This window comes from Lycium ferocissimum, unplaced genomic scaffold (genome assembly GCF_029784015.1).
Source record: "Lycium ferocissimum isolate CSIRO_LF1 unplaced genomic scaffold, AGI_CSIRO_Lferr_CH_V1 ctg789, whole genome shotgun sequence".
NCBI classification, from domain to species: Eukaryota; Viridiplantae; Streptophyta; class Magnoliopsida; order Solanales; family Solanaceae; genus Lycium; species Lycium ferocissimum.
The window spans coordinates 116,996-130,560 of record NW_026726994.1 but is presented as its reverse complement, the minus strand read 5'-3'; the positions used below and the strand labels follow the sequence as shown (position 1 = coordinate 130,560).

Genomic DNA, 13,565 nt, shown 5'->3' with positions numbered 1-13,565 from the left:
TTTTGTTTTTTCATCTGTACTTCTGAGAAAGGATTAACAACTTATAACGGTCCCTTCACATCACTATACTCCTTGACTTTAGCTGAATGTCTAATATTTTTTGTTTTGAAAAGAAGGATATCAGTTGGAAGATTGTTTCCCCTTGGATTTGAGAATCTACTATCGGGGTGACAGAAATGAAACACTAGTTGAAAAATTTGCTGCATAGTGTAATAAATAGAATGCAGTTTACATGCAAGTATATCTGCTTATATTTAGCAGCAGATACTCTGTTACAACAGTCAAAAGGTTGACTTATGTTTGAGCTTCAATGTATAAAGTAACAAGAATAAACGATATGGAGGGGAAGACACTAAACTCTTGGCAAATTAGAGTGTGCCTTTTGCTCTTTTTTCTTTTTGAACCTGGATTTAGTGTTATGGTAATTGTTTTCCTTGCTTTTATACTTTATCCCAGCATGTCATTGGTTGGAATTTTGTTTCATTGATAAATATTGCATAGTGCTTTTAATTCTAGTGTCCCCTATTTTAGTTTCGTAGATACTTCGAGTGGAGGTTGATTCCTAGAGTAGTGAATTTGAATTGTTCATAATGACTTTTCCTGCATATTCTGTTGACTCTATGTCTTACTCTCATTTTCCAAACTTGCCTCTGGTCACGATTCCAAGTAAATTTGGTTCTAAGAGAAGAAAGACTTATATAACTTTCACTTTCTTATAATTTCTTAGTGGAGTACAGTACTGGCTTTCTTGCTTCCATACACTCCAAATGCTTTCTTGACTTGTTTGGTTTCAAGGTTATATGTCCCGACTTATTTCACCTTGTTTGTTTCCACCACTATGCATGAAGATATTGTTGCTTATAGTACATTTACTGGTTGAAACTAGCTTTGGTTAATTTTCAGGCCAAAAGTTGAAAATGCAGGGAGGCAGAGACCCTTTTTCCAATTTTGGTAATCCTTTTGGTAGTTTCAGTGGTTCTGGTGGATTCGGAGGTCAGAGGAGTTTATTATCAGGCTTTTTTGGAGGCAGAGACCCATTTGATGATCCTTTCTTCACACGCCCCTTTGGAGGCATGTTTGGATCGACCCCTTTTGGTCCTAGCGGAGGCCCGTTCATGGACTCGCACATGGCTGGATTTCTGGAACAGCAGCCTTCTGTCCCCTTCCAACAGCCTTCTGTCCCCTTCCAGCAGCCTAGGTCTAGGGGTCCTGTTATTGAGGAGTTGGACTCTGATGATGAGAAAGAGGAAAAGGATATTTCGGAAGAGAAGAAACAGAACATGAGAAAGCATGCTAGGCCAAGTACTGATCCTTTTGTTGAATATCCAGATGATGAAGCAGGAGGTGAAAATAGTTCCGTTATAATTAAGCGCCTATTGTTCATTTTCATTTCCAAGTTTGTAAGGTCTTTTGCTTGTATAGATATTGATTGATGAATGATACATTGCTTTTGCAGAGAGAAAGCGTAAGCAAGTGGTAGCCCAGAATGATTTCCGGAGAGCAAATAATGAACAGCAGCCACAAGTTCGTAGCTTTAGCTTTCAGAGTTCTACCATGTCTTATGGTGGTGCAAATGGCACCTATTATAGTTCTTCCAAAACCAGGAGGACAGGAAGTGATGGAGTAAGTGATTATTGACTAAAGCACTTATAGGACTATAGAGCTCGGGTTTGCTATGGCCTTGCCTTATCTGTCATTGTTTGTTTGGATTTGCAGCTGACGTTTGAGGAAAGTAAAGAAGCCAATTCAGCTACTGGGCAAGCAAGTCACAGGGTTTCAAGAGGAATACATAATAAGGTATGTTGTTTTCCTTGACAGTAAAGATAGAATTAACTATTTTCTTGAGACCTTATATTATTTTTATGCTTAAATAACTTGATGGAATTTTGTTAATATAGGGTCATTCTTTGTCGCGGAAACTCGATTCAGATGGTAGGGTGGACACCATGCAGACATTGCACAATCTTAATGAAAGTAAGTGATTGCTAAACGAGAATCCCCATTTGTTGGTTCCCGTGAACTGCTTCTGAATAAAAGTGTCTTTGGTAGATGAACTTGATGGATTTGAAGAAACCTGGAAAGGAAAAGCTGGAAATCAGCTGCCTGGCCTGTATGGGGGTTTTAATTTACAAGGTGATACTGGTAAGTATACTAGGATATGCAAGTATATCTTTCTGTTTGCTCTCCTAACTTTTTAAACTCTCGACTGTCGTCGCTATGCAAGTACATCTTATACCATTCCATTTGTGTGAAATTTCTTTAATGCAGTGATGTGTTTGTGTTTTGGGGTTGTGGGTTTTGGGGGGGGGGGGGGGGGGGGGGGGGGTGGGGATAAAGTTTTTAGGTTTGGTGTTATGTTCCCCTACTTATTTAATTTCTCCATAGAGATAATTGAATATCATCTACTAGTTGAGAACAAGCTTTAGACTTGTTAGAGAACTTATTTTCACTTCCATAATTTTTTGTAGTATTATGATGATATATAATGCTGTTGTTATGTTGTTGTATGATATAAAATGTGCTTAAATGGAGAAGTGGGATTCATATCCGACCCCGACTTGGTTGGTATATCCGACCTCGACTTGTTTGGGACTGAGGCTTACTTGTTGAAAAATAATTGACTAAGCAACTAGATCTTCTTTTTCTTTTATTCTTTTATTCACATTTTGGTTGGAATTGCATGATATGGTGAGTTTGATATTTTTAGTTTTGGATGACGAGAGTCCTTTTCATTTCCCTGAGGGTAATTGAATATTTGGCGGAAACAGACGTGATATATGCAAAACCTGTAACCGCCAGATGGTTGAAGTTCTTTACAATTTGTGTTATAATAGTCCCTCCGCACATTGGCGCTTTCAATTTGTCTAATGTGACTACTTCTTTGTTCTAGGGTCTGGGAGCAGTGTCCAGAATGGTGCAAATAGGGGTGGATGGGCACTTCCTTCCACGGAGAGAGCACATCATTCAGGGAATCTCAGGCCGGGGGTAGGGAATGCAGCTGGTCCTTCCCATCCAATGCCTTCGCGGAGGGCAAAAACAGATGCTGGGAATGTGATTGGTTCTTCTAGGGCCACTAATGCTAGTAATATGGAGAAAGCTAAGAAACGCTGAATCATCTGCCGCAATTTCTTTTTGATGATGTTTCCACAATGTGTAGTCATGTATAGCTGCTCTAGTCATGCATTTTGCTATTCTGCTTTCTTTTTAAGAAAGCAGGTGCATGTATGCACACCCTTATCCTTCCCGCATGCTAGCTACCATTGAGTACTCGTGCTAGCAGTTTAGTAACGAATCTTCTAGTAGTTGTAATGTGGCCGCACCTATACTGGATGTGGTATGAGAGATTGGTCAGAAATATGGAACATAATTACCTAATATCAGTAGCTTGTGATTTGGTCGATGACGCCCAGTTTAATATGTTTTGCAGCTTAATACACGTAGTTATTTTGCTTCTTCCATGTTTGATTATAGAATTGTGAGGCATCTGTAACCCACCAAGGACGAGTGGACGTGAAACGCGAGCAGGCATCAATGTGGCAAAATAAAGTTTTGCCTCATTGTGATATACATCATGAAACGCAAGTAGGCATCAATGTGGCAAAATAAAGTTTCGCCTCATTGGGATATGCATCAATTTTCGTTATCGAATTGTGGCTTCTATCGTTGTCTACAAGAGGATATCAAAGGCTTATGGTTAGTACATTTTATTAGTCTCTTTTAACAGTATCAGTTATAATCTTGAGTATGATTGGTTACATCTTTCTTCAAAATTGCGATTTGCTAATAGGGGCGTTGCCTCAACGTTGCATTAGCAAGAGACTTATAGAATCTCATCCATCTATGGAAGGAAGGAATAATCATTGGGTACCCTGAACGGGTGAGAGATCCTGGAAAAGGGAGTCTTCTGGTTGCGGGATCTCCGGCATAAGCTTTCTTCCCTTGTCGGCCCTCTAATTTTCATGCCCGATAGTCAAAGTAAAGCACGCACTTCAAGTGGCGCGATTTATGTCGTTGCGCAGGGATGCTCTTCCCGTAGTGCTCCCTTCTTCCTCCTTGTCTCTTTCTCTGCGGCCTCTTCCCGTAGTGCCCCCTTCTTCCTCCTTGTCTCTTTCTCTGCGGCCTGCGTGGGACTGATCCGGACTGATAACCCGAACCCTTCGTAGACGCTGAATTTTAAATAGTGACCCTTTTATTATAAAAGTGAATAAGTAAATATTGCTAAAACCGAAAGACAACACCATGGACATGATAAACTAAGCCCGTCAACCGGGCCGGTTTCACCGGTTCAAACCGGTAACCAGACCGGTTGAGCCGGTTAACCGTGTTTTTTTTACCGGTTCGGTTTCGATTTTTTTGAAACCGGAACCGGACCGGTTAAATCGGTGAAATTAATTTTTTTTTAATTTTTTTTTTATAGCCGTTGGGCTGGTCTGCCTGGTCATCAGTGGACCGTTGGCAACGGTCCATTTGCAAAAATGGCCGTTGCCAAATGGCCATTTACTCTCTTTTTGCCCCCCTCAACCCCAAACTTTTTTTTTTAACACTTTAATCCATCCCCCACCCCTATATAAACCCTTCTTCATTACCAATTCACTCTTCTCTTTCTCTCAAATCTCAATATCTCAATTATAGTTACTTTGTAATAATTAGCCACTTTAAATTTCTCTCAAATAAATATTATAAAGTCTTATTATAGTTTCAATTATTAATTTTGCAATTATAATATTGTTGGTGGAGTTAGTGATTTTGCAACAATCCGAAGTACATTTGGTGGATTTGCAATTCTAGCCGTCTTCACTTTGTTGGAAATTAATCCGGCAATTTGGTACCTTCGTTCCAACTTTATCTTTATTTTTCACAATTTAATTCTAGCAATTTAATTTGTTGCAATTTATTTTCTTGTGATTTATTTGAGTGTTATTTAAATTAATTCTATTTAATAATGGCAAAGAGATTTAGACGTGGTACCGGTAGTAGTAGTGGTATTGTTAGGGGTGGGCTTAACGAGGAAACATTTGTGGAAGAAACGCCTAATTTAGGTATTGATGTTGGTCGAAATAATCCACTTTTAGGTCATGAGGCAATGCAACAATATTTTACCGACACTTTTAATGAAATTGATGATGATGAAACACAAGCTCCCGAAATTCCCATAGAAGATACATGTCCTGCACAATCACATACACAAGACAAACCGCCTAGAACTCGAAAGTCAAGCGCTAAAATTTGGAAATTTATGACTAAGAATAGGGAAAGCCAAACAGCTAAATGTAGCCTATGTGGACAAGTATTTGCTTTTAGGCAAGAAACTAGTAAAGATGGTGGAACGGGTACACTAAATAATCATATGAGACTTAAACATATGGATGTTTGGGGAGAGCAAACGGGTTCAAATGTGGGGGGGGGGGGGGTATTCAAATGACGATAGACCCACGAACCGGTAGAAATTTTAAGTATGACAAGAAAAAAGAGCGTGTAGAAATAGCTAAAATGGCAGCTTATGATTGTTTACCATTTTTCTTTTCTTCGGGTTTGGGGTTTGTTACTTACATTCAACGTTGTTATAATCCGTTATTTGAGGGTATTCCTAGAAGTACTTGTAGAGCGGATGTTATAGATTTGTACAAAAAATATAGATTTTATTTGCGTCATGTATTTAATTCTTTAAATTGTAATGTTTCTCTTCTTACCGATTTAGGTCTTAGTCTTAACAAATTAGATTTTTTTGCTATTACATGTCATTGGGTTGATGACAATTGGATTATGAAAAAAAGAATTATAGCTTTTTTATATGATGAAGGAAAAGGTCGTCACGATGGAAAAATTTTAGCGGATTCAATGTCTACTATTATGAGATTTTTTAATATTTATAGAAAAACACTTTGTATTGCTTTAGATAATGCTTCTAATAATACAAAGGCGATTGGTCTTTTAAAAAGAGAATTAAACCCTCCGCTAAAAAATATTTTTCATGCGAGATGTAGTTGTCACATTTTAAATTTAATTGTTAAAGATGGTCTTGACTGTTTTGACGATTCTATTCAAAAAGTTAGAGATGTGGTTGCGTTTCTTTTTTGTAATGCTAATAGGGGAAGGCTTAGAGATTTTAAGAATGCTTGTGTGGAAAATAACCTTAGACCTAGGAAAATTCAAGTAGAAATTGAGACTAGGTGGAACTACACTTACATTATGCTACAACAAGCATATGAGTATAGGACTCATACAACAAGTTCACAACAAATATAATATTAATAGTGATGATTGGTTAAATTTTACGCATTGGGAAGATGTTAAAGAATGTATTGAACTCTTAGAAATTTTTTATAATGCAACTCTTGCTTTTTCTAGACAATTCTATCCCACGGTAACCGGAATTTTAGCCTACTTAGTGGAAATAGCTAGAGTTTTACAAGAGTATAAATATAAACCCGGTTATCAAGCGGCTATTTTTGAAATGATAATCAAATTTAAGAAGTATTTTTTCCCATCGCAACTTTATTTATATTGGGTTCTCTGTTAAATCCTTATTTAAAAGTGTCTTATACTAAAGCATTGGTTGGTCAAATTTATACATTTTTAGAAATTGAAGCGGGAGTTCAACCATCTTTAGTTGAAGCCGAACTCGCTATTGATGAGGGAAAAGTATTCAAAACACACTCAAACTATGGCCAAATTTGCCATAACACACCTCAACTTTGCGGGGGTCCTATGACCCCCCTGGACTTATTTTTTGTGTATTATTTTCGCTTTCAACCGGTGACCTGGACTAGCAAGTGTAGCTACTCTCCTTCAAATACAAGAGATGATAAAAACTATATGGACCGTGTATATTTGCCACATGGCCGTCCAAATAACGTTTTTAATTCCCCAAATCCAATCTTAAATCCCCACAAACGGCTACATCTTCTTCTCTTCTTCACATTGAGTTCTTCCCCAAATTTTTTGGTAAATTTCTTCTCTTCATGTTTCAATTCTTACCCAAGATTGGATTCTTACAATTTCTTTCCCCAAATTTCGATTAAAATTCGGGTTAGCTATGGAAGAAACAAGATTGATTTGAATAAGCTTTGTATGGACAATGAAGATCCAATGTTGAATGAGGAGGTGCGATGCGGTCATGGTGTGTTGCTCCCATTGAAGACTTCCCGTCCGACAACAATCCCGGAAGAAGATATTGGTCTTGCCCCTACTATGGTTCGAAGAAGTGTAAATTTTTTCGATGGAGGGATCTTTCCAAAGTTGATGAAAGATCGAAATACATTATTCCAAAGTTGGTGAACAAAATGAAGGAGATGCATGGAGAATTAGCTTCAAAAGAGAAGAAAATTAAGGAGATGGAAGAAGGATGTGGAAGTTCCGAAATTGCCGAGATGTTGAAAGAGATTGAAATGGAAGAACAATCTGTCTCAAGTGATATGAAAATGAAGGAGATGGAAGAACAATCAAGTGTGATTAATCAAGCGAAATTGAAAATGCAAAAGAGATAAAATCGAAAAAGAAGGGATCAACAACTTTAGCCCTAATTTGATTTTCACATTTTGTATCTTGTTTTGTTTTGGTATTTGGATCAGTTGGTTAATGCGAGGAAATTCTTCAACTTGTCATGACCAATTGCCTTAGTGTTTCTTGTATTTTTGAAGTTGAATGGTTTAGTTTTGTGCTTGACGTTAGGTAGGCAGTGCTTGGAAAAATGTCTTTTGTGTTGTGGTTAATGTTAGGTAAGAACTACTTTTCCATTTTATTTTGTCTTGTGGTTAATGTATGTTAGGAATCCTTTCTAGTTTTCTTTTGTTTTGTGTTTAATGTAAGTTTGAAATTGATGAATGAAATCCCTTTAATTTAGAAATCAAAGGTGTTACATGTGCTCCAACATAAACCTTGCTTAAATTGAAAACACGGAGACCTTAATCTATTTCTATGATCTCTCGTTTTTTTTCAACAAGGAAGTGTATCCGGTCTCTAGCAGACTACACAGGCCTTGAAACACAATATATCCCATGTAACTTTGGTTTATATGCTTGAAAAAATACATATATATGCTTCAAGGCAAAGTTTGCCCATAAGGCATAAGTATGCCCCCATCGGCATAAGTTTGGTAAATCCTTAACAAGTTTATGCGATGGGGGCATACTTTTAAAGAAACTTTTATGCCGGATCCGGCATAAACTTGTGAAGGAATTTGCAAAGTTATGCCGGATCCGCATAACTAAATGTCTGCCCTCAAGACAAAGTGTTTCACTCCTCCCGAGGTGACTTTAGTTAAACATAACTAAAAGTCTCATTTAGGGGGGTATAAAATTTAAACTTTGCCTTATAAGGCAAACTTTTTTTTTTTTTGGTTGAAAGTCTATTTTATTCCATCCAAAAAACTTTTACAAGATAATACTTTTCCATGTAACTTTGGTTTATATGCTTGAAAAAATACATATATATGCTTCAAGGCAAAGTTTGCCCATAAGGCATAAGTATGCCCCCATCGGCATAAGTTTGGTAAATCCTTAACAAGTTTATGCCGATGGGGGCATACTTTTAAAGGGCAAACTTTTATGCCGGATCCGCATAAACTTGTGAAGGAATTTGCAAAGTTATGCCGGATCCGCATAAACTTGTGTAAGTGAAAGCCTATATTTATAATGTCTTTTGCAATAAATTCCCCACTACTTAACCCCCAACCACCTTAGCTGTTTTTGACCACCTTTAAATCCGGTCAAAAGCTTGACCACATTTGGTTTGCAACATTAAACATGTGCAATCAGATGTTCTTTCTTTTGAAAGAGACAGACTTAATAATAGAAACAGACCGCTATATATAAACACTTGCACCAATATAAGTTTGTACAAAAGTAGTGCATCACATTCATGATGATGCAACATTCAAGTGCAGAGCATAATGTCACAAAACAAGCATCTAAGCCACAAACTACTTTAGTTTGTTTATGAACCGCAAAACTAACAACTACATTAACTTGTTCTACCAACTACCAACATATTAACACTACTTTCATGGATCCTTTGTCTGCGAGTTAAGGTTGTTGTCACTTTTTTCCTTTTATTTACCCTCATCTCTTCAAGTCCGGCTTGATGTCATTCTTCTTTTGCCCTTCCACCTCACTCCAAATCTTGCTTTGTGACCAAGGTCCCCAAGAACATCACCGACCTTATATGCTTTCTTGGAGCAAAGATCAATTATCCTACTACTTGGCAAGCCATCTTGTAGACAAAGCAAAACAATTGTTTATAGTTAGTAAACTCACTTGCAACAAATATACCCAATCCAACAAATATTTCAGCTCTTTACATTGTATGTTGTAAATCCATTTTCTGCATAAAATATACCCATTCCAACAGTCCTAGGCCTTTTGTAAGGGGTAGTTCTTCCTCTTTCATTATCAACAACAAGTACACTAGAAGCTTGAGAGGTTTTTCTTGGTCTTCCCCTCCTCACATTAGACTGAGAAGCAGCAGGTTGATCAGGTGCATTGGCTGCAACAGGTGCAGCACTAGAAGCTTCAGAGGTTTTTCTTGGTCTTCCCCTCCTCACGTTAGACTGAGAAGCAGCAGGTTGATCAGGTGCATAACTTGTTGCATTTTCAAACCATTTAGCACTAATGGTTGTCCTCCTTGTTCCCATACCTCTTGTTGGTGCTTGAGAAGTACTCTTTGGCCTTGCACCTGCTGGTGGTGGTGCTTGAGAAGTACTCCTTGGCCTTGCACTTGCTCTTGCTGGTGCATCAGAAGTTAATGGATTTTTCCTTGGCCTTCCCCTAGCTTTTGCTGGTGCTTCAGAAGTTGGAGTTGTCTTTCTTGGCCTTCCCTAGCTCTTGTGTAGCACTTGATTCGTAAAGCTTGGTGAGATGCCGCAAAGAACATCTCGGTCCATGACCATAGCTTGTTCTACCGTAATCCTACCAAAAACAGTAGTGTCAAATCAAAACCATTAATCTATTTCTAGTTTTCTTTTGTTTTGTGTTTAATGTAAGTTTGAAATTGATGAATGAAATCCCTTTAATTTAGAAATCAAAGGTGTTACATGTGCTCCCATCGGCATAAGTTTGGTAAATCCTTAACAAGTTTATGCCGATGGGGGCATACTTTTAAAGGGCAAACTTTTATGCCGGATCCGGCATAAACTTGTGAAGGAATTTGCAAAGTTATGCGATCCGGCATAACTAAATGTCTGCCCTCAAGACAAAGTCGCCTCCTCACGGACTTTTAGTTAAACATAACTAAAAGTCTCATTTAGGGGGCATACAAAATTTACTTTACTCCAAAGAGTATAAAAACAAGAGTTTACTTTAAAAGCTCATACCTTCAAAGGACAAATTCTTTTGTTATGGTTTTTACCATGACAAATGCCGCAAGTCATGTCAACTCCTTTTCTTGACAACTTACCATATCTTTTTGACTCGTTGGCTTCTCTTCTCCCCCTTCTTTGTTGGTCTTCCGGCATAGGCTTTACAACCGGTGGTGCAACATAGGGGTTATTGGACTCGGGCCACATTTTCATATTGGTGAAGTTGAAGAAAATGACAATAAGTCCTCAAGTAGGTCTCCTTCGTAGCAGCCTATCAACAAACTCAATGGGTTCATACTTCTTATATAATATGGCAAAGAAGGGCATGTTGACATGGTATTCCCTTGAGCATCCAGCCCTACAACCGCAAGTTCTATTTCTCAAATCAACAAGATGTTGATATGGCCCATCACTAATTTCAAACCTCTCTCACCATTGAAATCAATATTACATTCCATTGACTTCTTTATGTTGATTTCTAGTACCCTCAGTGCCATTGGAGATATATTAGTTAACCATGTTTTTGGAAATTGACTCAACTGACCTATTCTAGTCATTACCTTAACTCTAATCTCTTCAAGCATAGTGATAATGGTTTTATGCCTTGGTCCTAAAATCCAGGCATTGAAGCTCGGACATATTATTGTCCACACTATCACACTTAATGTCGGTTCTAAATACAGCTTTACACCAAGTTTCGGAAGTGGTAGTACAAGAATCGCAACAATATCCTTACCATCCTTGCGTACCAAGCCGTTTCATTTTGTCCGATTTATCTTCATCTCTCCTTCAAAGGTGCTTTTTGCACACTTCCGAATTGGTTCCTTCTTTGAAGACCTCTCCATTCTTTTGACCGATTGGCTAGGATATGTCTTGCACACATCCCGTGCTCCACCGGTGGTAACAATTCTTTCATAGCCGATTGAAGCCCCACAATTTTGAGAAACAATTATATATGAATGGACAAAACTAAATGAAGAAAAAAAAAGTGATTGTCATACCTTTTGCATGTCGATATCACAAAGTTAGTTGTCGCCATCCATCTCCATTCCCAAATCGCCTATCAACAATTTCAAAACCATGTCCAAGTGTTCTTATTCTCATATTCCACTATAGCCCAAGCAATAGGCAACATTTGATTATTAGCATCTTTAGCAACAAAGAAATAATAGTCATCCTTTGGTTATTCCTTTAAGAAACAACCATCCAAACCAATACATTTCCTACACCACCTAAAAAGCATTTTTTCAAAGCATCAAAGCAAATATAAAAACTTTCAAACACCAACCTACCACTTTCACCGAGTCATCAACCTTAACAACACAAGTACTCCCAGGAGTAGTCCTCAACATTTCATCCCTATAGTCAAATATTCTTCCAAACTCTAACACATGATCACCCATGATTTCTTGGAGTACTTTAGCTCTAGCTCTCCTGGCAGTGGTTTTTCCAACATGTATATTAAGTTCTTCCCTAATCAACTCACCGAAACTTGAAAATCCTAATGTTTGTCGTTCAGTAATTCTATTCTTGTAATGTTTAGACAAGAACTTAGCATTGCACATGTAATTTCTAGTAGTCTTGACACACCTATGTTTAGGATTGTAGGTTTTGATCATGAAATCATTAGTCTTCTTGTCAAGACTTGCATATAGCGACCATGGGCAAACCATCCCTACACCTCACCCTAACCTTTTTGGGCTCATTGACAAATTTCTCTAATCGCACACCCTTTGAAGTGCATATTTTGTAATAAAGATCCCTAAACTCATTCACATCCTCAAAACCATCCCCAACTCCCACATCACTTTTTCAACGGTTTTGTCAAAAATTATCCTTCTCCTAGCCCTCCTAGACCCCGACTCATCATCCGTATCCGATTCAACACTATATGCATCGAATCGACATACACCGCTCATCCCCGGCAAAGAACCTTACCTTTCAAGCTTGTATCGCAGTAGTGCAGCTTCATCAAAGCCCAGATCCGGACCAACTTCACCAACAGAATTTCTCCAGGGTCATTTGGTATCCTTTCTCTTCTCCTCCTCCTCGATACGATGACCTCCTTTCACCCTCAAATTTATGCACTCTTCATGAACATCATCACTTTCATGTTCAAGATCATGTTCATTAAAGAGTTCGGCTTGGTCGACTCGAGAACTATCATCAAAGGATCGGTCCGATTCAAGAATAGGAAATTCACTACTTAATGGGTCTTCGAAGCAACGACTTCACCGACTCTCGGGTTCAAGTTCTTCCCGCAGCTTTCGATGCCGGTTCTTTATTAAAGCAAACCCATCCCCTTCTTGGATACCCATCCCTTTCTTTATTAAAAGCAACCAAAGATTCCTCATCGGGGCTAGTGTATTCCAACAAAGCAATGGGACCATCTACATTATCTAAATTATCAACCATGTGACAGACATAGATTTCAATAGTATCCCCATTTTCAAAACTTTGTGAAATTTCGAAAATGTCCCTATCGGTTTGATTTCTACAACACTATCACTATTAGGTATCCTAACACAAAATGAACAACTTGTAGTATACCCTAGTTCTTTAATATAATCCCTTAGTTCAAAAAAGGACAACCTATCCACATCAATATCCAAAAACTCATTATTTGTCCACCCTCATACTTTGGTTGGCCACTACTAACATCCAAAACCCCACCATGATACCATCTCAATGTTACTAATACAAACCCACTCATACCCGAAATTACAATTCGAATAGTACAAAACAATCGACCACACATATACAATAACAATAGATGGTCAACAACAATCACAACCCCACACACATCAAATAACAACAATTAAATTCGGACACTTACGACAATACAAGGCCAAACAAAGGTATAAAAATCACATTTTGGGGTGAAAATAAATTGGACGCAATTACAACAAGAATACTACACGACATAAGATTACACATCTCTTAACCCCAAATAACCCCAATTTAAACTAGGAAAAACCAATAATTTTTTAACAAACCCTAGAAATTCATACGACAATTTCATAAATCCTATATAATATGGAAAAAAATAAACTTTATGCGTACAAATACTGACAAAGAACAAGACTAACTGGTATTTTTCAGTTCACTAAAAGCTTGAAGATCAATCGACGATTTCGTCAAAATCCACCGCGATGTTACCACCTAAAGTTAGTTTAACTATGATTCACACGATTTGCGCTTAAAATGGTATTTGAGTGATTAATATGGTAAATCGAGTGGAAGGTGAGAGAGAATTTTGGATTTCAAATTT

The 13,565-nt window shown here is 37.8% G+C and overlaps 1 protein-coding gene across 1 annotated transcript; it reads left to right on the top strand.

The window, feature by feature from the left end:
* Positions 1-861: 861 nt before the first annotated feature.
* LOC132045772 (uncharacterized) lies at positions 862-3,454 on the top strand. The gene is made up of 6 exons (XM_059436355.1): positions 862-1,344; positions 1,457-1,623; positions 1,717-1,797; positions 1,899-1,974; positions 2,050-2,142; positions 2,891-3,454. The coding sequence occupies exons 1-6, from the start codon at positions 918-920 to the stop codon at positions 3,109-3,111; spliced, it is 1,065 nt and encodes a 354-aa protein (XP_059292338.1). The 5' UTR covers positions 862-917; the 3' UTR covers positions 3,112-3,454.
* Positions 3,455-13,565: the final 10,111 nt, after the last annotated feature.

Bases quoted from the DNA above. Each gene is read 5' to 3' on its own strand.
- LOC132045772 (XM_059436355.1), top strand. From the start codon at position 918: ATGCAGGGAGGCAGAGACCCTTTTTCCAATTTTGGTAATCCTTTTGGT. The intron at 1,798-1,898 runs GTATGTTGTTTT...TTGTTAATATAG, and splicing joins CAAGAGGAATACATAATAAG to GGTCATTCTTTGTCGCGGAA. The intron at 1,975-2,049 runs GTAAGTGATTGC...TGTCTTTGGTAG, and splicing joins ATTGCACAATCTTAATGAAA to ATGAACTTGATGGATTTGAA.